The 27,571-nt window shown below is 36.7% G+C and overlaps 2 protein-coding genes across 2 annotated transcripts in view; one reads left to right on the plus strand and one right to left on the minus strand.

The window, feature by feature from the left end:
- The window catches only part of LOC134822809 (chitooligosaccharidolytic beta-N-acetylglucosaminidase-like), a gene marked incomplete in the record, with an annotated part of 941,725 nt that overhangs the window by 785,956 nt on the left and 128,198 nt on the right, over positions 1 to 27,571 (minus strand).
- The window catches only part of LOC134823746 (uncharacterized protein K02A2.6-like), a 57,634-nt gene continuing 47,387 nt past the window's right edge, over positions 17,325 to 27,571 (plus strand). Inside the window, exons 1-2 of the mRNA XM_063835279.1 lie at positions 17,325 to 17,436; positions 17,638 to 17,876. Of these exons, the coding sequence (XP_063691349.1) occupies positions 17,325 to 17,436; positions 17,638 to 17,876 (351 nt within the window). The remainder of the gene's footprint in view (positions 17,437 to 17,637; positions 17,877 to 27,571) is intronic.

The following is a 27,571-nucleotide window of genomic DNA, read 5'->3' on the forward strand; positions in this document are numbered from 1 at the left end:
ATGGAATATCTGTTTGGGGAGGTGTATCAAATAATAAACTAGAAGCCATATTTAAAACACAAAAGAAATGCTTAAGAATTCTCTTTGGTGATAATGATGCATACTTCAATAAGTTCAAAACATGTGCCAGAGTAAGGCCTATCACTAGGGATAAGACCGGTAAAGTTATCAAGCAGATGTTAGGCAAAGATTTCTTTGAACTAGAACACAGTAAACCAATCTGTAACGAGTATAACTTCCTGACTGTCCACAATCTTCATAAGTTGCACTGTTTACTGGAAATGTTTAAAATTAATAAGTTCCAATCACCAATCTCAATGTTCTCTTTATTCAACAGGTCACCAAGACGAGACAACTACTTCATCCCACCCACTCCATCCTCACTATTCATCTATCAATCAACTAGTATTTGGAATCACTGCCGTAAGTCAACAAGTGAAATAGACTTCTCCACTCCCATCAGTATATTCAAGAATAATCTTAAGAAATCTTTGTTAGAACTACAATCTAAATATGACCGACAACTTTGGTGCAGTTACAACTTTGATGCAAATGAATTATCTTTGAAATAGGTTGATTTAGTAAACATAATCATATGAGTAAACCACGGTGTTATTGCAAAAAACCATGACAAGGGTATCAGACCTATATTAATCTAAGAGACGACACAAAACGAATCATCATACAACAAATTTTAAAATCTTGCGGCACAGGATCCTGTTGTTTTCCTACTCTACCTCTCCCAAACCCCTCTCTCCTTCTCCTCTCTTCAGGTTTATTCTTCAATTTTTTAAAATTAGATAGCAGATATATTTTCTTTTAAATTAAGTAATGGCATTATACATTGTTTGTTATCGTATGTATGTTGTGTAAAGTGTTTGCTGACTGGGTATATGCTATATATTTTGAGGCTCACGACGTCTCGTCCCATGGGTGGAGTTGTAGGCTGAGTATGTGTTCAAATCTCCTTACTTCGTATGGTGAAACATTGAAAGGTTTGCCTTAGCCTTTGGGACGAGTGTTTGCCCACCGGGGATCCAAATATATGATTATCATGGACATTACGTTGACACATAAACTAATCAAACGAAAATTTTACTAACTGCATTTAGCTAGTTTATAGTAAATACACACGATCGCAGAATAGAGGAGCACAATTGGGTTCCTTGTTCTGCGACTGTGTTTCCTCGGTGGGCCGACAGGTTTTTGTTGTGTAGTAGTGCTGGGGAAAAAAACGCTTTAACTATCAATGAGAGTACAAATTTTTAATTCTTGACCTTAGTGCCACAGTTTCTGTGGTAAAAACAAATTTATAGTTAAACATTATATATTGTAGAAGGGCATGATTTACTCACATCACTAAGCATCTGGATGGATAATTAGCACACAAAGATAAACTGACCTTTAAACATGACCACCAGCTATACCACGTAACCATAGCTCCGAAATAAACAAATTGCTCTGCATAGAAACATCTGGCCTGATCCTATCACATTGTGGTCCCCAGGGGTTCGGTAAAGCCCTTACAGGCAACTGGGTCCTTTTACCAGCCACAATAAAATTGATCATGCCAGTACTGTCATAAACTGTAACCAACTATTTAAAAATTAGATATCTTTTGCTAAATTTTAAATTTTAAGTCATAGAGCAATCTTCTCAATTTTAAAATTTTTTCCGTTCACCTTTTTGTAAAAAGGCAATAGTGAAAGGTTACGAATGAACGTTTTTGCAGAAAAACGTGGATTTTGGAGATAGCGGTAGGCGGGTCTGAATATGTTGTCATCTGTCCTTACTTCCGTCCGTTACCATGACAACCAGCGCGCAGTGCAGCGCGCGAGGATTGCTTGCGGAGATGTGATGTATAGATAGCCTGTGGTCAATGAATGCGCGGCGCGACTGTATTTCAATGTATATAACGGTGTAATGTATAGTATTAGGTTATAAGCCCAATTTGTACGTGGCATGCGTAGTATACTGTACTAATGTGTATCAATATTATAATTATGAAGTGAGCTGATTGGAGCTTATATTTATAGTTATAGTGAACGGAAATCTAGCGTCCGCCAAAACAAAACAACGGGCGCAATTCTTGTTAAGAATTATATTTTACCCTAACTATGATGTGGTGGCATTTCATACTTAACTAAATTTCAACTTTGAAAGTAAATAGATTATTAGTGACAACAAAATTATAGTTTAAGACATCCATTCTGCATTGTGTTTCCAATATTAGAATTTATGATATGTATTGATTGAATAATTGGTGATAAATTTAACTTTTGTTTTATTAACTTTTGTTTTATTATAGAAATCTCTTTTAAAAATTAGTGAGTCATAAACTGTACTCCCTCTATAGAAATCTCTTTTCGAAATTAGTGAGTCATAAACTGTACTCCCTCTCTAGAAATCCCTTCTAGAAATCTAGAAATTAGTGAGTCATAAACTGTACTCCCTCTCTAGAAATCCCTTCTAGAAATTAGTGAGTCATAAAGGGTAATCCCCTTCTACTGGTAAATTATTTCTCAAAATATTTGCTAATTTTAATTCTTGATGTACTCTTGCACTGAGATTAGGTCGTGAATCATCAATTTTTCTAGGCGTGCTTTAAACATACTTAGAAATATTGGGCTTTCTGTTATACTAAAAATCATTTTGTTTACCCCCCTTAATTGTAACAAATCTTTTGGTCTTTCATATTTCATTATTATAAGTATTAATTCTATAGGTAAGTCCGTTATACCCTTATAGTTATTTAAACATTTTGCGGCGAAATGATTACGTGCCCCGCAGATGTAGCATGTTCTCCCTTCTTTCCGACCCTGTTTAGATATTACGGGTTATGAGGGCCTGTTCTATCAATTCTTTTTGGTAAGCTAATTGTTTATAGTACACATGAGTCTTTTGAGTGTAGAGCTTCATGGCACAGCATGAAAGTTAACTTTGCGTAAATCGTTGGAATGCTTCATCCCAAGCTTCATTTTCATTAAATATAATTTTGCTAGATGGCAAAATGTCTATTAAGACTATTAAATTTATATAACGATACAAAAATCCACGGATGTCCAGTATCGGTGTACTGAGAAGTAGGGTATGTGCATGCTTTGCAAAATAGAATCCTTCGTACTTATCGTGGCGAGAAACAGTCTGGTCTCGTGTTCACCGACATTTTTCCCTCTTAATATCTTTATTAACAGTTATTCTTCTGATGAGTTACTGGTGGAGTCTTCCGTTTGTTATCTGTCAATCTGGGTCAGATCTGGATCAAATCTTAATCGGGTCCTGTAAACAACTTTATTTACACATTAAATAACAAATAATCACAGTGTACAAATATCATGGCCATCTCCCAAAAGTGACCTAGTATTTTACATCAATAGGAAACAGGATTGAATGAAAAAGAAAAAAAAGAAAAGAAAAAAGAAAAAAGAAAAAAGAAAAAAGAAAAAGAATGAAAAATAAAGCATTAAGAATAAAGAATAAAAAATGAAGAATAAGATCTAAGGATCTTTTCTCTCCTTATCACTCAGCTTGACTGCCCTCAATACCGAATATAATGTCGTCCACAGTAATGGACTCTTCATCCTGGTTATTCTCACGTACGAGGGAAATCTCTCTGTTCGAGATAATTTTGAATCCAAAATGTTCCCTGATCTTTCATGATCATTTTCACTCTCGTTATCTTATCCAGGTTTTCTGGAACAGGTCTTCTGTCTTCGAGGTTGGTCTTCGTAGTGAATATCCGCTTTCAAGGTCCTGGAATCCTCGTCGCCACTTTTGAACTCTTGGTTCTTTGAACAAGTAAAACAGGAGTTGTTAGAAAACACTTGATGTTAAGAATAGAAGTGAGAAATCTTGAAGAAAGAACAGCTTTATATATTGATATTTGGGTGTCACGAGAAGCGGTTTAAGCTCACGTGATTTACTAGTTGACTGTCTTCAACAGATAAAGTTTCCAGTTTACTTGCCTAAAGTCATCGAGGCAGTGATCGTTACGTTTGGAAAGCAGTGCTAAATCATTTATGTGCGGGCAGCCAATGGGTTCTTAGGAATGAATGATCACGAAGTCATCACTGTATCTAAACATTGGTGGTTTTCTACGGGCGTTCGATGTGCTAGTATCTTTTCGCGACATTATATTATCTAGGTTTACTAATAAATTTTCAGAGTTTCAGGGGCCACTTGTTTAATTGCTGTTATTTGGTCCCCAATGTATGTTGTCATCGTTGTTCCTTACTTATAACCACGAGATAATAATATGTAAACCGTGATTTTATTAAATTATATTATAGTTTTTAATTGTATGAGCCCAGAGTTATAGGAGGGGCAGGGCGACATCAAGTTTAGGCGGGTGACATTGATCTTCCTCCATTTTGTTTGTTCCCTCTGTAGTTTCTGTTTGATCCTTCTCCTTTTCGTTTGTTCCCTCCGTAGTCCCTTTCTTTTCCATCCATCTAGCCAATACCACCAACATCACCCCGATCATTAACCAACACATTCGTTCCTCCCACATCATTCTTAAACCAGGAGTAAAACTGGAACAGAAGATGTTGTCATCGTTGTTCCTTACTTATAACCACGAGATAATATAAAACCAAAATACAATTTCAAAATCTCTGCAAATCCTCTGAAGAGTCTTTTAAGTCTAGTCCTCAGGGTGTGTCTCCTGGGTAATTGAGTCCTCTTGCTCACAAGCAAGCAAGCATGGGAAACGATCAAGAGGCAGGCCTAGGAAGAGCTTAAATGATGTATTTATTGAAGATGCTGAGCAGAGATTGGATCGTAATGGACTCACGATTGATTGTATGAGAAGATTGGCTGCAGATCGAAAAGGATGGAGAAATATTACCCGCCGAAGTTGTATAATACAAAGTAATGACGCAGATGACGCAGACTAATCCTTTTGGATGGAGATCTCGCCATGTAACATGTATGTATGTTCACTAGATCCTCCTGTCACTAGTTCCACTTCTTACTTGATCCTCTGGTTACTGGTTAACTACAGTCTACCTTTGATTTAACTCACTTTGACTTAGAACACCCCTTATACTTCTATAAGAATTGTTAATATAAAAATTGTTACTACCACAACTTTATTTACACATTAAATAACAAATAATCACAGTGTACAAATATCATGGCCATCTCCCAAAAGTGACCTAATATTTTACATCAATAGGAAACAGGATTGAATGAAAAAGAAAAAAGAGAAAAGAAAAAAGAAAAAAGAAAAAAGAAAAAAGAAAAAAGAAAAAAGAAAAAAGAAAAAAGAAAAAGAATGGAGAAAAAAGAAAAAAGAAAAAAGAAAAAGAATGAAGAATAAAGCATTAAGAATAAAAAATAAAAAATGAAGAATAAGAAAAATAACTAGTAGAAAGAAGTCTTAATTTGATTCCAATTCTCAATCTATGTAATGAAGTGTTTAATAAAAATGAAATCACATCTTAATTTCTACATAAATGAATTCTTTATGTGGCATTATGAAATTAAAATTTTAGTTTCTGCATTGGAAAATTCTTGCTCACCAACCAATGGACGTGGAATACCCACCACAGTCTTTTTAAGACTGTTCTGGGTGTTCTGTTCCACTTCTTGTCCATGTTTTGGCTACTGCCGTTGTGGTTTATTTATATTTTATATTTTAGATTTTAGAGCTTTTAATCAGTCTCAATTTATGGTTACTTGAACACAATTGATAGAGTCGTATAATAAGCCTTCAAATATAATAATACTTCCATTAATTCATTAAATAGATACCTTCGGAGATAAGGTTCATATATTGAGAGTCTTTTTATATTTCCGATTTGAATTGAACTTGTAGCTTATTTGAGAGCTACGTCGAATTGTAACTTGTTGCTATCGCAACTAAAATTCAGATATAGTCGGGCAGTGTTGTTGCCGTTAGGACGCATCGAAACACGGCTTCTAGATCGCCGATGCGTGGCCTCGTTAATGCTCAATTGAAACTAATCAACACGGAACTATGTACCCTAGATCATTTGAAGGTCCGTATATTTTGAAAGTTTTTCCGGACTAATGACCAACACCCTGGATCATTTGAGTAGACCCGTTATCGGTGTTTTATATTTTGAAAGTTTCACTGGACTAATGACCAAAGTCACTGTAGCTGTGCCTCTAAGAGTTTTACGGGTTAATTCAATTAACTGTTTCAATCCGTAAAATAAATTTGACTTGGAGGTATACTAAAACTTTGAGTTCTCAAGAGAAATGGATTCGACAAATTCAGCCAAATGAACGGAACTTTAGCAAAGAACCACCTATAATTAAAGAGTCTTGTTGGTCCGAGAGGCCAACACGATCCCCTTTTTCATAGAGTTTTTAATTTGATCATTTCACCGATTAGCCGATTCGCCAACCGAGGGCTTACTCGTACTATTCTAATGAAATATTTCTTCTTCTTCTTCGTCTTCTTCTTTTCTTCTATTAAATTTTCCTTGACATCCTTAAATTTTAAGACTCTGAATTTTAGAACCTAGGTCTCCTAATTATAATCATCATCTAACACCAAAGTTTTCCTCTCCTTCAAATAGGAGAATATTTACTATAATTTAGCCATTAGGGCTGATCAACATTTCTTAAAACTGTTAACATATATTAATACCTAATTCGCCATTAGGGCCGCTCACCACTATTACAAGTAGTATTTCTTTCTTTTCTTTTCTTTTTTTTTTTTTCCTTCCTTTCCTTTCCTTTTCTTTGGTCTTCTTTCTTCGACGACAACGGGGGTCAGGTTACGCCCTGATTGCGATGCTTTTAAAGTCGGGTTACGTCCCGGTAACGAATTGCTACAATTATAATTCTTTCCATTCCCTCTTCTTTCTTCTTTCTTCTTCTTCTCAACGGGGGTTACGTCCCGATACGAAACAGATTCGGGTTACGTCCCGATAACGATGCGTCTACGGTCTTCGTAGGAAATGTTCCTGTGCAGAGAGGGGATACGGTTGCGATCCAGAATCTCAATAGACCGGCTAAACGAGAAGATCTACTAGCTTGTAATTTTCTATTCAAGAACTATTTAAGAACCTATGAAATAACTTGATCATAACCCCTGGATGGGCCATTTTGGTCAGTAGACTTCAATAAACTTAAAAGGCTCTGAAATGGTACTAAATTAATAGTCCTTTGACAAACTACTTTCAATTTATCGGATATTTAACTTATTTGCCTTTTAACTTATTCTTACTTATTAATTTAATTAATTTCTTACTTAACTTAATAAGTGTTTAACTTATTGAAGTCTTATAATAACTTTCACAATTTAAACTGTATACATATATTTATTATTTAGGATCTCAGTTGGGCTGAGTTCGATCCTTTACTTATCTAACTTCCTCATCTTTAAACCTGCCCGTTTTCAGTTTTATATTTTAAGTTTCAAATTTTTCAATATTTACATTTTTCATCATTCTTTATCTAAATGCAGATTCACGCATAGTTATGCGATGAACTCATTTACCGTATTGCTTATCTTCGTATTTCATCATTTTACTGATTTCTTTTATTTTCTCTTCTGTCATTGTAATAGACAACCAGGTTCCATAAGCTTTACAGTATTGGTACTTTAAATAATAATCGAATTTGCATTCCATCTTAATAATTGATTTTTCGATTCTTGACAATTTCGTCCATGACTCGTGTTTATACTTTCCCCAACGTTCTAGGATAACCCAGTCCGATTCATTTGGGAATAATGACTTGTATTTTTCAAATGTTAGACATCTAGTTCTGACAAAACGAGCATAACATTTCTTTTGTCCTAATACTGCTGCATTATACGCTCCTCTCATGGTTAGGAGTTTTATCGCGAATTTTCCAATATTCGTTTGTATCCTGGTCCAATACATCTCGTTCTCCATTAGAATGTCAAAGAGATAATATGTTTCATAATTATAGAAGCTGAAGAGATCTGGATATCCACTTGTTGTGTCTCGCAAATATTGTGAGACGATTTTCCCCATCCTTTTGCAAATTAACCTGGCTTTGAGTAAATCACGTAGATTCAGCCTTGTCAAAATAATATGCCATAGTTCAATAGGTAGATTACAGTTGGAAACTGATTTGACTTCTTTAATGGATAGACTTTGAATTTCTTCTGTTTTTGAAGGTATCTCTTCTGATGTATTTTCCATTTGCTTTGCTGATCAATATGTGGTTAGAAAACTTTAATTAAAGTGATAATGGAAATGACGAAAGAGCCTGTTTCTATAATTTTGAACCCGTTGGTGAGTTGTGATATTACGTTTGACATATTACGTTTGATTTACATTTTACATTTTACATTTTCCTTTTTACGGTTTGATTACCCTATTAGAACTTCAATCGGGGGTCTATATTTTATAGCTTGAAGAAGATTGAAGTTTTTATTCTCTTCGGTTTTCAGCATTTTGCCTATTCTTTGGATCTTTTCCCGATTCGTAGTTATCGGTAGAGACGTACCATATTTATTCATATATAGTTTCGTTAAGAAAGTTTGGAACTTGCATTCCATTTTAATGCATGATTTTTCCAATGGGGAAATATCCGCCCAAGAATTCTTCTTATATTCCTTCCATCTTATGATCACTTCGTCGTCAGACGCTTTAGGAGTGAAGCTTCTTAGCCGGTCCTTGAAAGTATACAATGGTAGACACCGTGTTCTTAAAAACCTCAAGTATGGTTTTTCCACTTTATTGATGGCGCTGCAGTACACCCCTTTCATGATCATGTATTTCATGGCAAACTTTCCAATTTTAGTTTTCATATTCGTCCAACACATTTGATCTTCTATAAGTATTTCCGTTAAATAGAACGTTTCGTAACTATAAAATTTAAAATTTTCCATTATTACATTGGTAGGGTTCCGCAAGTAATCCTTCACCAAACTACTGAATCGTTTATTTAATTCTCGTACTTTCAGTAATTGCTTGATGGTGAGGTAATTAAATATCATCACCCATATTTCTATTGGTATTTCTGTTTCTCGTTTCGTCTCTTCTTTGTGTAGTTGTTCCAAATTATCATCGTTAGAAGCGTCATGCTCGATGTTCAATTCCTCCAGTTCCTCGTGTATATCCGAAGCACTATTTGAGTCTATTGTATTCTTTGATTCACTTTCCCAGTCGCTGACATCTTGAACACTATCATTTACATTTTCGTAATGTAAATTTACAGCTTTCTTTACCTCTTTTTCTGGCACGTTTCCACAATTTATATTTTCGCAATTTAGGTTCCAGTTCAAGTTTAAATTTGATTCTTCTACTTCGTCTAGTCATAAGACTCTGTTTTTCACATCGTCCACTGAATACACCTTAGTTGTACTAGGCGCTCTTTGTCGCAGTCCTTCGCTATATTCACCACTGAAATTAGTTTCATCTACTCCAGATTCTTCATCTTTTCCGCTTTCTAAAAGTTCGTCTTTATTTTGTTCTTCTAATTCTATGTCCTTTTCTACTTTCCTTGTCCTGAACCGTTTTTTCCAATAGCTGTATAGAAGGAAGATTCCCACTATAATGCTAATCATTACTGTTAAAATTCCTATAAAATTCACAAGAGTTAGATCCTTCGTCAGATTTAGTCCGATTCTTTCAGATTTGATATGTTTAACAATTTCTTTTTGTTGAACTACATGAGCACTGAGCTGACTTAGATTCGTTCTTTTCAGCAATTCATTTTCAGATATCAAATATTCGTCCCATTTTTCGGGGTTCGTCAACTCTAGTTCTTTCGTAAACATTGGCTCTTTAATTGATCTAATGATGTAGTTGTCGGCAACTATTTGATAATATTTATCGTAGTTGAGAAATTTCACCGTACTTCCATTTGAAATATCCACGTATTCAGTAGGACTTTCTTGCGTCGATGCTTTCAAATGATGTATTGCTCTGACCATGACACCAGAACTAGTCTGAATATTGCGCATTTGACATTTTTCCAAATTCGTTTTACATATTCTTGGGTCGGCGTTTAAACACCTTGCTTTCTTTGCAGATTCTTCGTTTTCTTTATTCCCCAGACATAATTTTATCCCACTTCGGACCTCGCAATTATTTTCGTTTTCCAATTCGTAGAATTCGCCATCTTTTTGATACACGTGATTCGGTATATCCAGACGCATGCACTGAGTACCATTGACCAAACCTACTTGGTTCACTTGATATAGGATGTACATTTCATCACTTTTTATTTGAGGTATCGATATAATCACATGAAGATTGAAAAATTTTCCATCTTTCTTTACATCAGCTAGCCACATTCTGCCTAGACGATAGAATAAAGGGACGTTGTCAACATAAATTGCGTCCTCCATTCTTTTATGTTTCAGCAAATCCAGTATATTCGTTTCATTAAATATTGTGGGACTCACGGGACCTTTTAATTGGCCGTCTATCAAATCTTTCGAGAGAGTGTATATATACTCTTTCCAGTCTTGAAGCTGATTTCTTTTCAGGTTATACCGAATTATACTCATCATTTCACAGCTTAATTCTTCCAATGACTCCTGGGAATTTAATTCCAAAGTTTTGTACATTTTCAACATACCTTCATGAAATTCCGTTGCTGATTCAATATAGTCCGTCATTTCATTACGGAAATCCTGAAATTGGTCGTAGAACTCGTTAAGTTGAGTTGAAATTTTCGATTGTTCATAGAGACTGAACACTCCAGTAAGAATAGAACCGGCAAAAAATCCAAGGGCTGCTTGAACAAATCTTTTCTGTTTCCTGTTTTTCGTCAATTCAGTAAGTTTTTCTATTTTTGTCATTGTTTCATTGACAAAATTTTCATTTGATTTTTCAAACAGAATATTGATTCTGGACTGATATTGTCCACAGAATTTATTCTTATCTTCGACCATGCATCGCATGTCGAATTCGCTTGAACCTTTAGAATCCTGATGATACGTAGGGATGGTTTCTCTCAGAATGCAGATCACGACGTCAGATCTATATTCCACACCGAAAGCTTTACATTTCGGTATTTTGATACATTCTCTGAAACATCGTTCCGCCATTTGTCTAGAATCATTTTCGAGGTCTTTATCCACCGAATTCTCGATTTCCTTTATTACATTTTGGCGATCTCCGATTTTGTTGTGCACATGATTACATTTTACGTGGGTTAGCAGTCCCCAAATTACATTTTCGTCAATGTTGCATATGTTTTCGCATTCATTTACATTTTTCATTGGATTTCTTATCTTTATAAATGTTGATATCAGCACAGGGGTAATCTCCGGTGCGACGATTCCGATTCCTTGTAAGATGAGACCAGTCTTTTCCTGGTGGTAATTGATTTCTTCAATCATTCCTTTTGAAAGTGCTATGCAGCAACTGATAAAGAAGATAACTTGTTGATAATATCCTTTCTTCCGCATCCTTGCTATTTAAGTATTTAGATTAACCACCATTAACCGGTCATATTATAATATATTTTTATAACTGTAACTTTAGTTACAAAGATACAAGATTCTAAATTACTACGTGCCTAATTTGGTTTTTGTGTTTTATTAGAAAAGTATACAAAACAGGTCATGCTAAAGTAATTATTTTGGTTCCAGACAACAATCACGTTCAATTTGCCTTGGATCTAAAGAGTCTTTTGGCACATTTAAGCTCAGATTTGGCACAAATCGTGCACGCAAATAAATAAATAAATTAAGAACTAAATAAATAAATAAATAAATAAAATTTTCCGGGTGACGTCATTTAATCTAGTTCCCATTCCATTTGGCCGGCCTGCATTTAAAATATGGTTTGTTTCATGGCGTTTCATATCTCACATTATTTTAATCTTATATTTTCATAGCGCTTGCTTATCACTTATTTAAATATCATGCCATATTGTGCATTACTTGTTACTCATCTTGATCATATCTTTGCGCATACACTTCATTCATAATCTAGCTATCTTGTGCACTTTCATTTTATATGATTGCGCTTTATTATCTTTCATAACATAATCTTTGTCATACATAGTGCATTTACTTTAATATCATTGCATACAAATACTTTCATATTGCGCATATTTATTTCTTATTACATATCATATTGTGCACTTGTTATTCATTATCATTGTTTCATTGTCAATCATAATATAGTTATACTGTCCTAGTACTCATACTTCATATATATATATACTTTATTTATAGTAGTTCCTTCAAATAATGTTCATCATACATAGTAGCCTTGTTACTACTTATCCTTATTTACTAACATAATTAAAATTCCAGCTAATTAATTCTTTATGTTGATGGAATATCTAAGGAGAATATCTAAATATACACATTTACTACAGTACATATAAAGGACAGTGTCAATCTAGGAATTAAACTTCCGTATCATCCTGACCATCCCGGTCAATTGGGCCCTCATTAACTGGGATCCGTCCTCTGGTGCGATCGACGCATTTACTTATAATTAATTCTACTATAATGTACCTCCAGATTAGATACCATACGGCGATGCTTTGTACGTTGCTAATAATAGCAAATATAATCGTAAACTTACTTTGTCCGAATATTCCAAATAATTCCCGCCAATTGGATTTTACATTTCGTTTTTCCGTTTTATCAATCGTCAAATGGTTAATTTCATTTTCCATTTCCTTCAGGATTAAATCGCTAATATCATGGTGCTTCAATTCAGACGTATTATATATCCAATTTTGAAAATCTTGAGACATGGGTATTCCAGTAAGTTTCACTCTGTCTATACTTTCTACCTTTGAAAGGTTTACCCTCATTTCGTGTAACCCATGAGCACTTTGAGCGAGAATCGTATTATTCACCATCATATATTGGGTCGTAGAGTTGTGGCAATCTATCTCTATTGCGGTAGGCATTATCATGTTATACTTAGGATCTACATAGCCCTCAATATATTCATCATTTTCCGGCAGATTATATTCTATTTTAAACCCGTTATAACACCTGTTGGTGTCGTTTATGAATCGATAATGTTGAATTTGCAGACAAGGATAAATCATTAACAATTTTCCGACCAATTTAGCCTTTACATCCGTCCTATTTAACTTCCATTGTACGTAATCAGTTGGATCGATTTTCGCTAGGATTCTCTCAGTCCCATATATGTCGTTGTACACGTTACACAAATACTCCGTTTGCGCCAACGGACTTTTAATTAATTCCAAAAGATAATTAAATTTATTGACGAGTTCCTCTCTTATTGCTTCGATCGCATTTTCATTATTCGAATTTACATTTTCAAGATTAAATTGATACGGGGCTGGGCTTCCCTTTATTTGGAAATCCCTATCGATCCAAGTGTTACCCGGATTTTTCTCCGGCAGATTAAATGACATGCTCAACTCGGGTACGAGTAGCTTATTTTCGATTTGTGTTGCATTGAACTGCCCCACAGGCAAATAAGCCCTTTTTACATTTTCAATCACGTTCCAAGTGACGTGTTTTCCGTTATGCGTTAGACAGTACCCTGAACTATAGTCGCAACCCTCCATATTTGACAAAGAGGACGTAAATGTATCCTCATGATTCGCTATTACTACTCCATCCGAGAAATAACAAGATGTCGTAGTCTTAGATCTGTGTTCCAGCCACTTGAAGTCACATTTAAAATTATTAACCAATTTCGTCTGATACTCGCCTTTTTCGTTAATACATTTTCGATTTTCAATCAAATATTTAGCCCTTTCTGGGTTTACGGTGATTACTCTTTTACTTTGACCCGTGATTGTTTCTTCTCCCACAAAATTCATATATGATTCACAGGTTCGAGACATTATTACCAGAGCATTGGCTGATGATTCGTATTCCGCGATGTTACGTTTCGAGATGGAAATATTCCATTTGACGTAATTTTTATTTTTACATTTTAAATTTTCTGATAGCTTGTATAGCTTTCCCCAATATTCTTCAGAGCAGAGTAGTAATGTGGTTTGTGCTATCGATATGGAGACCAGTATTATCACTGTCCTTGCAAACGACATATACCTATAGGTATATTTATTTATAACCCCGTTAATTTGGTGCTGTCCGGTAACACGTTAAATACATGATTTTTTGGATTTTGAGTATTAATAAATTAATTACTAAGTATATCACATTCAAGAAATTCGTCCTCGCTGGACAGATAAGTCCGGTTGCTAGAGGGGTTTCCCTCTGAAGAGTCTTTCTTTTTCTTCTTTTTGGGCTCTTTCCTTTTTTCATTTTTCCTTCTATGAGCCGTGGTACGTACCGGGTCCTCTGACCAGACTTCTGGTTCTGCTTCATTGTCCTCTTCTCTCGATTCTGGCAACTGTGTTTCTTCCATTTCTATGTCTAGATTTTCAGGGGGCGGGGGAGGAGGTGGTGAACTTGAAGGAGTGCTGACCCGGCTCCAGTCCACATCGCTACCTGTGGGTGTGATGACTTTATTTCGTGTTTATAGATTGTACATAATGACATTTCTTTTCTTGATAATGAAAATATGTCGTGGAATTCGAGAAGTAACTCCTTCACCTTCATTTTTTCGTCATCTGTTAGATTTTCATTTTCGTATAACTTGACCTGTTTTACTAATATTTCTAATCTTTCGGCAGGACTCATGTTCCAAGTTTCTAGCTCCTGCTGAATAGCATTTACCTGTACTTCTTCAATAGTTCCTACTATTGTATCTTTTTGTATATGAAGCTCATACTCTTTGTTCCCGTTTACATCTATTTCAAACACTTCTTCAGTAATATTGACCACTATTGGGCTTACATTTTCTCCCCAGATTTCGCAATTGGGTGTATATATGTATGTACCAGGCAATTTAAAATCGTTGTTGTCTATTTTACATACTAGTACTCCGTCGTTATCAATGCTTTTATTCATTAAATTTACGACATTTGAACTCCGATGAGTTTCCGTAGTTCTGAACATTGGTGTCACAAAGTCATCACCCTTCAATAACAGCGATTTATAATTGATGACCACTCTTTTGTCCTCTAAAAACTGGTTTCCGAGGATCAATGATTCGTTGATATCACATACTGTGACATTTACGTCACATATTCTGGTCTCGATCTTCATTTGTAGAGTTATGCAACCATAAACTTTTATGGGCGACCCAGTTGCTGTTTTAAACTTTTGATCAGTACATTCTAGGTGCACGTCTTTGAATATTGACTGAAACATGTCATGTGACATGCAGTTCTTTATCGCCCCGGTATCAATCATTGCTAATATCAGTTTATCCCCGAGTTTAACTTTAATGTATATATTCGAACTGCCATCGTTGATTTTATTTACATTTTCGCCACTTTCGCCAATCTCTTTATTGCTATTTTCTTGGATTTCACAATTTTCTTGATTTTCGTAATTTTCTTGATTTTCATATTGTGCTTCCAACATCGGGTCTTCTTCCTCAGTACCCTCATTTATTGTATCGACGTTGAAAGCGCAAATTAGTTTAAATTCGATCGCTTTTTCATGAATTCTTCTCTTTCCTGTTTATCAAGTTCTTGATTATTTAGTTCCATAAATCTTCTCCATCGATCCTTTCCATCGATATGTTGTTGCTGATATTCCTGCTCTACTGCTCGCGGTCTATATTCCTGAGATTGATTCCCATTGTAATTATTTTCGAATTTCTTTTGTATTTCTCGATAATTGCCTCTGCTTTGCGATGGTTTAGCACTATTCCTTGCCATTTGATTCAGTCTAGTGTAACAGTCTTCTATTTTATGACCTTTTCTTCCACAAAACATACAAATCGGTGTTTGTCTGAAAAAGCACTCCTCCGTATTGTGATTATTATATTGACAAATATTACAGAATTTGTTTCTTCGATTCGAGTTTCGCATTTGATTATTTCTTTGAAAATCGTTTCGTCGATCATAGTTTGGTGCTTGGTCGTTCCACTGATTATTGAAATTCTGTCTCTGATTTTGTTGGCGATTGAAGTTTGATCTCTGATTGTACTGACGATCGAAATTTGGTCTTTGATAGTTTTGTCTATTAAAATTCGGCATCTGTCCATTCTGAATGGCGAACAGTTCTGTTTCTTCATCTTCGAATTTCACTTCTTTCTTTTCCACTTTAGGTTTGACACTTCGAAGTGCGTGTATAGCTTCTAAATCTAGCGCTTGACCATATGCCGTCGCGTAGTCGTTGGTCCCGTTTTTTATAATTTCAAAACAGATTTGTTCAGACGCTAATCCGTTGATGAAACAGTCGTATAAAATCTGCGATTTAATTGTTGATTTTTCTGTGCCGTAACAACGCTCCGCCATGTCGTTAAGACGAGTTACAAAATCCGTGATTGATTCAGTCGGTTCTTGCTTTGCTGAGAATAATTTTGTTCTCCATTCTGCTTTCGAATTTGATCCCTCTATTGTTCGTACCAATTTTTCACAACAACTTTCAAAATCCAGCCTCTGCATTCTGTCGAAATTCAATGTGTCGACTTTTGATTGACATGTTTGATCCAAATAGGTAATTAATACATCCAATCTCTTGTTTTCTGGGATTTTCGATGCAGTCGCAAAATGTTGAAAATTCTTTAGCCATCGTTTAAAGTTTCCCCCGTGACGAAAGATGTCGGGTTTTCTTAGCGGTATATCTGATTTTCTATTTCCGTCCCATTTCTCCAGAAGCTCCAATTTTCCAGTTTTCTGTCCGTCAAGATAGGCTTTATCCATTTCCTGTTCTTTAAGCTGAGTTCGTTTGTCCAATTCATGTTGCATTCTTCTATATTCATTATCTAGCTTCTGATTAGTCTCGAGCATATTATTATTTCGGTCCGATAAATCGTCTGCATATTTCTTCAAATCTTCGTTCTTCTTTGCAGTGTCTTTGACTGTATTTTTAAGTTTGTCGGCATATGTCTTCAGATCCTCATTTTTATCATTTATTTCATGTAGCTGCTTCTTCAAATTGTCTATTTCCTTCTTTGCATTGTCCAGTTCAGCCATTTTATTGAACTTGATGTTTCAATGATTGAAGTTTGATGTTTCAGTAATTGAAGCTTGATATGAAGAGATCGTCAATTCGAACCAGGAGGGCACCAGTTTTGGCTACTGCCGTTGTGGTTTATTTATATTTTATATTTTAGATTTTAGAGCTTTTAATCAGTCTCAATTTATGGTTACTTGAACACAATTGATAGAGTCGTATAATAAGCCTTCAAATATAATAATACTTCCATTAATTCATTAAATAGATACCTTCGGAGATAAGGTTCATATATTGAGAGTCTTTTTATATTTCCGATTTGAATTGAACTTGTAGCTTATCATAATCATTTTACTACTTTCATTACGCATCAATATTTTTCCTCTGTAATCTACCTTTTCTTATCGCACTGAGCTTGTGATTTATACTGATCATGCGACGAAATTCTACACCTAATACCTCTACACCTACATCATCCCAGAGGAAGAAACTAGCTTCTAAAGCTGCTTCTGAGTCAATCGCTGACTCAGAAGCACCTTCTACCGGTATGTTGGGGCTTGGGGTGTCAGGGAATTACACGTTTGCAGCAACAACATGCCTTCACTTGTTAAGCTTACTGCCTGCTCCCGATTTAGATTTTGAGTTCGAAAGACTCCGCCTCCTTTCGAAAAGTGCTACTAAAGCAAGCACAACGGACAACAAAATTTCTTTTTTAAGGAAACATTTATTAGGCCAATGTGCCCTAGACGCTGACGAGACAATGAACAAATTAACTGCGAGTCTAAAACTCATTTCATGTACCGTTAATGAAGAGGTTGAGAAGGCGGTCAACAGCATCACGGAACGAGCCTGCACTGCGATCCAGGAAGTCTCTGAAGAGTCCAGGAAGCAGACCTCTCTCATCGTTGAAGCAGCTAGCAGTAGTTCTCCACAGACTCTCTCCCCTTCCGGTGAAGTAGAAAGCATACCTAACCCACCACCTCCGGTAAGATTTTTGGACTGTGACTTTGGTGATCTTTCTTTTGATGAAATCTACCGCGAGCTTGACTTTAACATGAAACACCCGGGGGGCCGTTCAACGTCATATTTTGGCTCGGTACCTTACAGTTATGGCAGAACCAACCACCGTGCAACCCATGATAAGCCCTTGCCACCTGTCCTAAAGCGCATTTTTGATTGTTTGCATGAATCCGATCCTGACTTTACTCCCACGAACTATACCTGCCTCTGTACTTACTATAAGGACGGGTCAGTTGGTATTCCATTGCATAGTGACAGCGAATCCAGCATTGTTGAAGATAGTCTGATTTACACTGCATCATTTGGCTCTACCAGAATTATGAGAATGTCAACGTCGACAGGCCCTTTCGTTGAGCATAACATCCCGCTTGAGCACGGCTCTGTCTTTGCAATGTCTCGATCTGATCAGAACCACTGGCAGCACGGCATTGAACGTGATCCTATGTTAAGGCAGCCACGAATCTCGCTCACTCTTCGCAAGTTGAAACAGCCTGATCCCACGGCCTTACCAGCACCTGCAGCCCCTACTCGGGTCCCGCCTGTTGCACCACCTACACAGATACAGTCACCAGCGTCCCGTCACTCCAGAGTCCTCTTAATTCACGACTCAATACACCGAGAAACGCCAGAATGGCTGTTCGACCAGATACCTGGCCACCGATGTCAAAAGCGCCTTAACTATCAACTAGTGAACTCACTGGAACATCAACATGAGTTCAAACATTCTAAAGCAGTCGTACTTTCCTGCGGCATTAATGACCTAGCTAGGTATGGGCAGTCGGCCAGGAGTCTTGCGGACAATTTCTGTCCCCGTTTTATAGACTCTTGTAACAATAACAAGAATACCGAGTTTATGTTTTGTGCTTTATCTATGACTAAATTTAACTGGTTGAATGCAGAGATTGACGCTTTTAATATCATAATGTTGAACCTGGCTAAGGATATTCCAAATCTGAGTTTTTTCGATGCCCATGCCGTGATCAAGCGTGCTAACTCATACTACGTATGGGACCGCAACGACAGACATGGCATCCACTTATATCACGAGGTGCAAAGGGTAGTGGCACATGAACTTGTTAACTGCGTTGGCAAGTTATGTGGATCTGAACAGAGACGTCACAGGAACTGTGAGTGGCTCTATCACCACAAGCCTAACAGTCTCTCCAGATATAACCGAAGCTGAGCGCTTTACAAATCATTGATACCATTCTGATTAAAAAATGCGATTCACTTTTTTCTCAACTTCCAGTCCACCTTTAACAGATCGTTACCAAGATAGATCATATTATAATGAAATGATCTGATTGGTGGAATTTATTTTTCTCATTATCTGATAAGCTCATTCATTATCAGTATCTCTTATCACCCGATCGCACTCAAAACATCTTACTCTACAAATCTGTATCATCCTAAATCAATGAGATTTCATAACTCTATACAACATTCAAAATTCACATACAAATCTATAAATAATCAAGTGCGTTCTCTTCAGTATTACTCAAGTTCAGTGCGATAGTCCCTTATTACGTAAACGCTACAAACAAATCAAATACAAATAACACCTCACAAAACTACACAACACAAAAGCAACCACTTTATTCGATTTCTATTTTTTAGCCAAATCAGTTATTTAAATCATACTGATAAGGCCCTAGATAAGGACACTTTATTTCACTTAATTATCCGATTTTAGCTTAAAATAATATAATTTACTTTTAAATCATATCACGATTCTGTAGCATACAGGACCTCCGGTTCTCGTGAAAGAATCTGATTTGAACTATAGTTTTATATACTATCAGTATCATAATCATAATATTTAGTTATAAATGGAACCCACTGTTACATCTGAAAATAAAGTCAAGATCAAATGTTCAAGCTGCAGCGGCTGGTGTTACTCTATTAGAAATATTCGCACATGCTCATGGTGTCAAAGTAATGTCCATGTCAAATGTTTTAAGGATAATTTAGGCTGTACGAGTTGCTGTGAAAGTATCATTCCTGGATTTCACGCAACCTACTATGAAATCTATGACGACTACAGTAAACTTAATAGTGACATATTTAATCCGTACGATCAGAATAGTCGATTTAATCTTATTGGCGACGCCATGACCAACGAAGAGCATCAAGATTCAACTTGGAGCAATATTTCATCTTTCCTAACTAGTTGTCAGTATAAACAACAACGTAACGTGAAAAAATCTACCTGCTCTCAACTTAAAACATTTTCTATGAACATAAGATCCCTTATTAAGAATATAGATCAATTACGTGATGATATTGAGACTTATGATAAGTATGATATATTGTGTTTTAACGAAACTAATTGCACTTTAGGGAAATTACCGAACGGAATAAACGACGTTACCTTAGATGGATTTCATGAACCATTTATCCAGGATCCAATTCGCCCATCTGGAAAAGGTGGGGGGCTAGCCACTTATGTACACAAACGTGTAGTCGATTATGATAAAATTGATATTTTCACTCCAAACCCTGAACCAACTAATACTAGTGGCGAATTTCAATTTATCAAGCTCCATCAGTGCAAAGGATACAACAGAACGAAAATAATTGGCAATGTTTACCGTTCTCCCGCTAGGAGACCTGAAGCGTTTCTAGAAATTTTCAAAAATACGCTGCACAACCTAGGGAGACACACCCGTAAACATATGACGCTTCATGGAGATTTCAACCTTGATTTACTGAAGCACAGCAGCGACCAAGCATGTCAGAACATTATAGATATTGCGTCCTCTTACGGTTTTATTCAAATTGTATCACGCCCAACTCGCCTAACGGACCATAGTGCCACGCTCATTGACCACATCTACACAAACAATCTTGAGGATACAATAAGCTGTAACGTCTTAACGACAGATATGTCTGATCACTTAGCAATAGTCACTACAATAAATCTTGATAACACGCCAACCAGCAGCTACCGCTCTGCGTCTAACTCACAAAATGTATCTCAAACTGAAACACGTAGATTTAACGACACCAACAATCAAAAATTCAGAGACTTAATTACAGATGAAAGTTGGTCAGAAATTTTTAACAATACCAATGATGCCAACGAACAGTTCAATAATTTAAATACGGCTTATAATAAGATTTACGAGTCCGCCTATCCCACAAAAAGACAATCACGAAGACAAAATGAACGTGTTAATCCGAAACCATGGATGCTGCCCTGGCTCGAAGAAGCTATAGAACGTAAAAATGAGTCATATTATGATTTTGTTAAGGAACCATCTGATAGTAACCGCAGTAAATATGACCGTCTGAAGAAGTTTTGTAATAAACACATCGATAAAGCTAAAAACAAGCACTTCAAAAAATTTTTTGAGCAAAACAAAGAAAATTCTAAGAAGCAGTGGCAAATGATAAACAGTCTTCTTAATAGGAAAAAATCTAAACCTACTTCAATTAAACTGACTGACGAAGACGGCTCAATCAGCACTCCGGCAGCTGTAGCAGAAAAATTTAACGATTACTTCTCAAACATCGCTCCTAAAATTAAGTCTGAAATTAGTAGTAGGACCACTTTTGATCCTGGTGGAACCCATAGCACACTTCGCAACGCCACTCCAAGTAGTATTTACTTAAAGCCAGTCACTGCCACAGAAATTCAGGACGTCATAAACCTGCTTAAGAATAAAGCCACACTAGACACTAAAATTGAACCTCTAAAAATCGCTAACAGCTGTCCCAGTTTTACTAGTGTACTAGCCCACGTTGTCAACAGTTCTTTTGAACAGGGGATCTTTCCACAGGCTTTGAAAGAAGCGAAGGTGGTCCCAATTCACAAAGGTGGATCTAAATCTGACATAAAAAATTACAGACCAATATCTCTTCTTGCTTCTTTCTCTAAAGTATTTGAAAAGCTAATGCATAACCGAGTTATAAGTTTTTTAGATAAATACAGCATACTATGTGAAAACCAATACGGTTTTCGCCCGGGTAGGTCTTGTGAACATGCTCTTCTCAACGCAAAAGACACCATTCTTAATTCAATGTCTAAAAAGCAGGTAACTTTACTTCTTTTAATCGATTTCAGCAAAGCTTTCGACCTTGTGGATCATTCCATACTCTTGCGCAAGCTGGACCATTACGGCATAAGGGGTCAAGCCTTAAACTGGTTTAAGTCATATCTCACTAACAGGAAACAGTTTGTATCAATTGGCTCGTCAAAATCTTCAACCAACCAAATTTTATACGGCGTGCCTCAAGGGTCAATATTAGGACCTTTACTTTTTATAATCTACATAAACGACCTGCCTCAAATATCAGATATAGCCAATTTCATTATGTACGCAGATGATGCCAACATCTTCCTGATAGGAGAAAATCTTAATGAAGTTTACGATAAACTAATAACTCTTAGCGATGCTTTAGTTAAATGGGTAGATAATAATGGTTTAGCTCTCAACCTTAAGAAAACAAATTATATGATCTTCTCTCGACAAAGAAATCTTAATTATCGTGATGTGGCAATTTCTGGTGTCACAATTGAGAGAAAAACAGAAGCCCGTTTTTTAGGAGTTATAATAGATGATAAACTAAACTGGTCCCATCATATTTCTGCCATGAAAATGAAAATGTCCAGATACATAGGAGTCATGTACAAACTTAAAAAATATCTGCCTCTCGAAGCACGTCTTCAAATTTATCAAAGTTTTGTGCAGTCACACCTTAATTATTGCAGCCTTGTATGGGGTTTTGCTGCCAAGTCTCATATTGAATCGCTTTTTGTAAAACAGAAAATGGGCCTTCGAGCAGTATTACCTGGTTTCGTCAATTACTGGTACAAGGACGGTATCCCCCCAGCAAGTACCAAGTCTGGCTTTTATTCACATAAAATATTGACAGTACACAGTATCATTGTAAAGAACGCACTCATTTTAATGCATAAATTGAAAAACTTTCCTCATCTAGTACCATTGTCTCTCAAGAAAACAATTCCCAAAAGCGCACCATTATTTAATACTAACCTGGATTCTATTCTCACTACACAATGGTCAGAAAAGTATGGTCAACACCCTTACAACAACTCAGTATTTTTTAAAGGTCCATTATTAGCAATAAACCGATATAATGTTGCAGCAACTTCCCCGCCTAGTCTATTTAACCTGAACATTTACAAAACTTGTATAAAAACTATGCTCATCGATCAGCAAAATGAAAACATCGAAGACGATTGGCCTAATTTCATGTTATATTGTATAACAGGACTAAGAAAATCAAAGCGTAACATAAACCAAAATGCCGATAATAACCTTGTCTCTACATCTTAGATTATATGCACACACTTATGCATCACTCAATAAACGTCGCATATCTCATCAATTACACTGCCAACATAGGACATTCTTTTTTATCGCCGCGATTTCAAATCAAGTTACAAATTCTACAAATTTGAAGTGCTCAGTCTTGTTTTACTTTTCTTATCTTTACCTATTAACCATTGGAAAATAAAACTTTAAGCTATAAACCTTCATTGCATACTTTACCGGTAGAGTCTAAATTGAATAGTTTGAGATTTCCTTTACATTTTATATTTATGCATGTGCCCCACGGGGATGAATTTCTTATTACCATTGATATTATATATACTTTTTTGAGTAAACATTGGCTGGTACCACGGGCCAGTCCCCAACAAAAAAAAAAGCTTATTTGAGAGCTACATCGAATTGTAACTTGTTGCTATCGCAACTAAGATTCAGCTATAGTCGGGCAGTGTTGTTGCCGTTAGGACGCATCGAAACACGGCTTCTAGATCGCCGATGCGTGGCCTCGTTAATGCTCAATTGAAACTAATCAACACGGAACTATGTACCCTAGATCATTTGAAGGTCCGTATATTTTGAAAGTTTTTCCGGACTAATGACCAACACCCTGGATCATTTGAGTAGACCCGTTATCGGTGTTTTATATTTTGAAAGTTTCACTGGACTAATGACCAAAGTCACTGTAGCTGTGCCTCTAAGAGTTTTACGGGTTAATTCAATTAACTGTTTCAATCCGTAAAATAAATTTGACTTGGAGGTATACTAAAACTTTGAGTTCTCAAGAGAAATGGATTCGACAAATTCAGCCAAATGAACGGAACTTTAGCAAAGAACCACCTATAATTAAAGAGTCTTGTTGGTCCGAGAGGCCAACACTGATCTGGATTGTGTCACATAGTGCATCAATAGTGCGGGTGAACTCCATTCCCACACTTTCAAATGATACTACAACACGTTTATCCTGTCGTTGCGTTTGGTTGATTTTTTAAGTTAATGGATTCAAATTTTGTCACTCTAGACGGATCTCTCCAGGCATAAATTTCCATCAGAATGGTTTTTTCTGCCTGGAGAAATAGCCGTCTGAGTATCCTCATGAATGACTCTGTTGAGTTGCATCGTGTATTGAGCTCTTCTTTCACTATTTTGCCAATCTGTCTTCTTAGTTCGTGAGCTCTGTCTTTGGGAATTGTAGAGACGTCCAATTTTGATTTCTCGATTGACCATTAAGCATTGTAACCTTGATACTTAGGATAAGGCGGTAATAAATCTGCTCTAGATGTTTCCATGGTTCAGCTAATGCAATATATCAGTGAGATACCAGTTGTGTCGCTACTTTTAGGGATCTCATCTAGTTTCCTTATAACTTTCCTCATCACTGAGGTGCTCTCCGGGGCTGTCATTGGCGGGGCACTTTGTGCTAGCCTCCTTTTAAGAGTGCTGGGTTGTTCTTTGTGGTGCTCTTCGGTTTGCCTCCTTTTAAGAGTGCTGGGTTGTTCTTTGTGGTGCTCTTCGGTTTGCCTCCTTTTAAGAGTGCTGGGTTGCTCTTTGTGGTGCTCTTCGGTTTGCCTCCTTTTAAGAGTGCTGGGTTGCTCTTTGTGGTGCTCTTCTTTTCGCTTTCTTTTAAGAGTGCTGGGTTGCTCTTTGTGGTGCTCTTCGGTTCGCCTCCTTTTAGGGTGCTGGGTTGCTCTTTGAGGTGCTCTTCGGTTCGCCTCCTACAAGTGCTGGATTGCTTCTCTTGAGTTTTTTTTTGAACCTTAATAAAAGGTTTAAATAGTAGAAGTGAAGGTTACATCAATATGTCTTTAACAAAACTTCATAACTGGAGAAGGGAGCTGGACTGAGAGCATGGACCAGTAGGTCGGTCGAGCACTAGGTCATTCTAAGAGCTCAGAGCCACAGCTAACTATTTTAATAGTCCTCTAGTTGGGTTCTTCTAGTTGGGTTCCTCTATATTAGCAGCTTTGATGTTTTAGTTTGTTGGGAGGCGAGAGAACACGAGTTATTTTGAGAACTGGAAAAAAACTATAACTGTTTTTCGAACACGAAACATCTGTATTTATATAAGTTAGGAATCACCTGGCGTGCAGGTACTAACAACTATTTTGACGTCAACCTCAGTTAGTGCACGATTTGACCGGAAGCTACAATATTATAATGAGGCCCAGTCCACCTGCTATGGTCATGTGACCTAGGTCACATGACTTACAACTAATGGACGGCTGCCTCGCATAGTAGTTGACCAATGGTAAAATTCCCGTATATTCTGCACCTATTTCTTTATTTATTTAAAGTCCTTTATTTAAAGTCAGAGCGGCAACTTATATGCATGCTTGAATGAACAGACCCTCTGTTTAGTGAATGGTCCTTGACAGGTCACGATCAAACCACCTGTTCCCATAGTCATGTCACTAATTATCTTAATCATAATTATGCAATCCTATTACCTAACAACTAAAACTCTTATAAAACTCTAAGTTGCTTAAAGCAGCACCCATATTTATATGCACTGGTCCATGTCCTGTGATGGACTTGTGTTATTAGATTAGTGGCTAGTTACGGTTAGTTAGAGGTAGTTGGGGCAAGTTGCGGTTAACTCTGGTAAGATCTGGTAAGTTAGGGCAGGTTAAGACTATCCCCCCTAAAGCTTTTAGAATTAGCTGCTCACTGCTATTGTTACTACTGATCATGTAGTGCAATGTGTTATGATATTGTGTTATTACTCCATGAATAACGAACTGGATCGTTATATACATAACATACCTCCGTTTTTTAATTAAATTAATATTTTTGTTTTGAGGGTTCTTTCTTCAAAATAAACAAAATCATCGTATAATTTGTACAACAATTTCAATGAGATTATAAAATATTTAGTCTTAACAAACACTTTTCAATAAAAATAATATCATTGCATTAATGCGTAACACTTTTGACGCAACAAATTCCTAATCGCTATCTGTCAATCTGGGTCAGATCTGGATCAGATCTGAATCGGGTGTTGGACCAGGTCTTCTGGAGCAGGTTTTCTGTCTTCGAGGTTGGTCTTCGTAGTGAATATCCGCTTTTAAGGTCCTGGAATCCTCGTCGCCACTGTCGAACTCTTGGTTCTTTGAACAAGTAAAACAGGAGTTGTCAGAAAACACAGTTCGATGGTAAGAATAGAAGTGAGAAATCTTGAAGAAAGAACAGCTTTATATATTGATATTTGGGTGTCACGAGAAGCGGTTTAAGCTCACGTGATTTACTAGTTGAATACCTCAGGATGAATTCTTCGTGGAACAATAAATCTACATTACATGGCTAGTCCTGCTCAAATATATAGGTTAATCTCATACTTCAGTAATACATATAATTAATTAAGCTCTGTAAGAGTTTAGATCGTTAAAAACTTGTATTATATTAATAATTTATTTTAGACGCCGGTAGTCAACTTAGTTTTTATTACATTACATCATCTTGCCCAGTATTTGTAGAGAATCTGTAAGCAGTGGACACTTGCTTTTAATCTTCTTATTGTGTCCGCGTCTTTCTTGCAATGAATATATGGTCGCTCTTTTAATCTTCCGATCTTGTTCTTGGCTTCATCATCTCTTGTGCTTGATACTTCTTTCCTTTCCTTGTTCCCTCTCTCCTCCGTCTTCAACAAATCTCTTTCCTCCGCTCCATCAGTATCTATTTCACTATCCGAACTGCTGCTTGACTTTGTATATGTGTTTTCATCTCCCATTATCATCTTCCTTTCTTTCCTCCCCACGCTACACTTTACCGTATTCATTCTGAGCTAAATGGATCCTACCGTTCGCGCCATTTGTAAGCAGTGGACACTTGCTTTTAAGTTCGTAGTTATTTGTATTTAATTAAGTTTGCAGACCAATGAAAACAAGATAAATAATAGGAAACAACTCGGATAAGATCAAAAGGATTACAAATCGACTACAATAAAATATACCTCTAACTTACGCTACCCTTACTTAACTTCTACAGCCCTTGCAGCACAACGCCTAGTATCTTAGTATATCAGCCCGCTCTTCCAGAGCCCCGCTGTGGTTACAAGACCACCCCATCGTCTGGCTATATCACGCCCTATTCTGCCTACTTCCCCCCCACGGTCAACCCCTGTTGACCGTGCCTAACGGGATTCTGCCCTTAATCTACTCTTACATGACCTCTACAGCACTCGAAGCTCAACGCCTGGTATATTAGCCCGCTCGTCCAGAGCCCAGTTGTGGTAACACTAACACCCCCTCGTCTGATCAACCCGCGTGGATCCTGGATACTCCACGGCCTCTACCTGCTCTCCGGAGCTAACCCACGTTAACTCTCCTACATCTAAGCCAGACAGGTACCGGAGCACAGCTCCACTATC

Source organism: Bolinopsis microptera, chromosome 11 (assembly GCF_026151205.1).
Source record: "Bolinopsis microptera isolate Bmic1 chromosome 11, MBARI_Bmic_1.0, whole genome shotgun sequence".
NCBI lineage: Eukaryota > Metazoa > Ctenophora > Tentaculata > Lobata > Bolinopsidae > Bolinopsis > Bolinopsis microptera.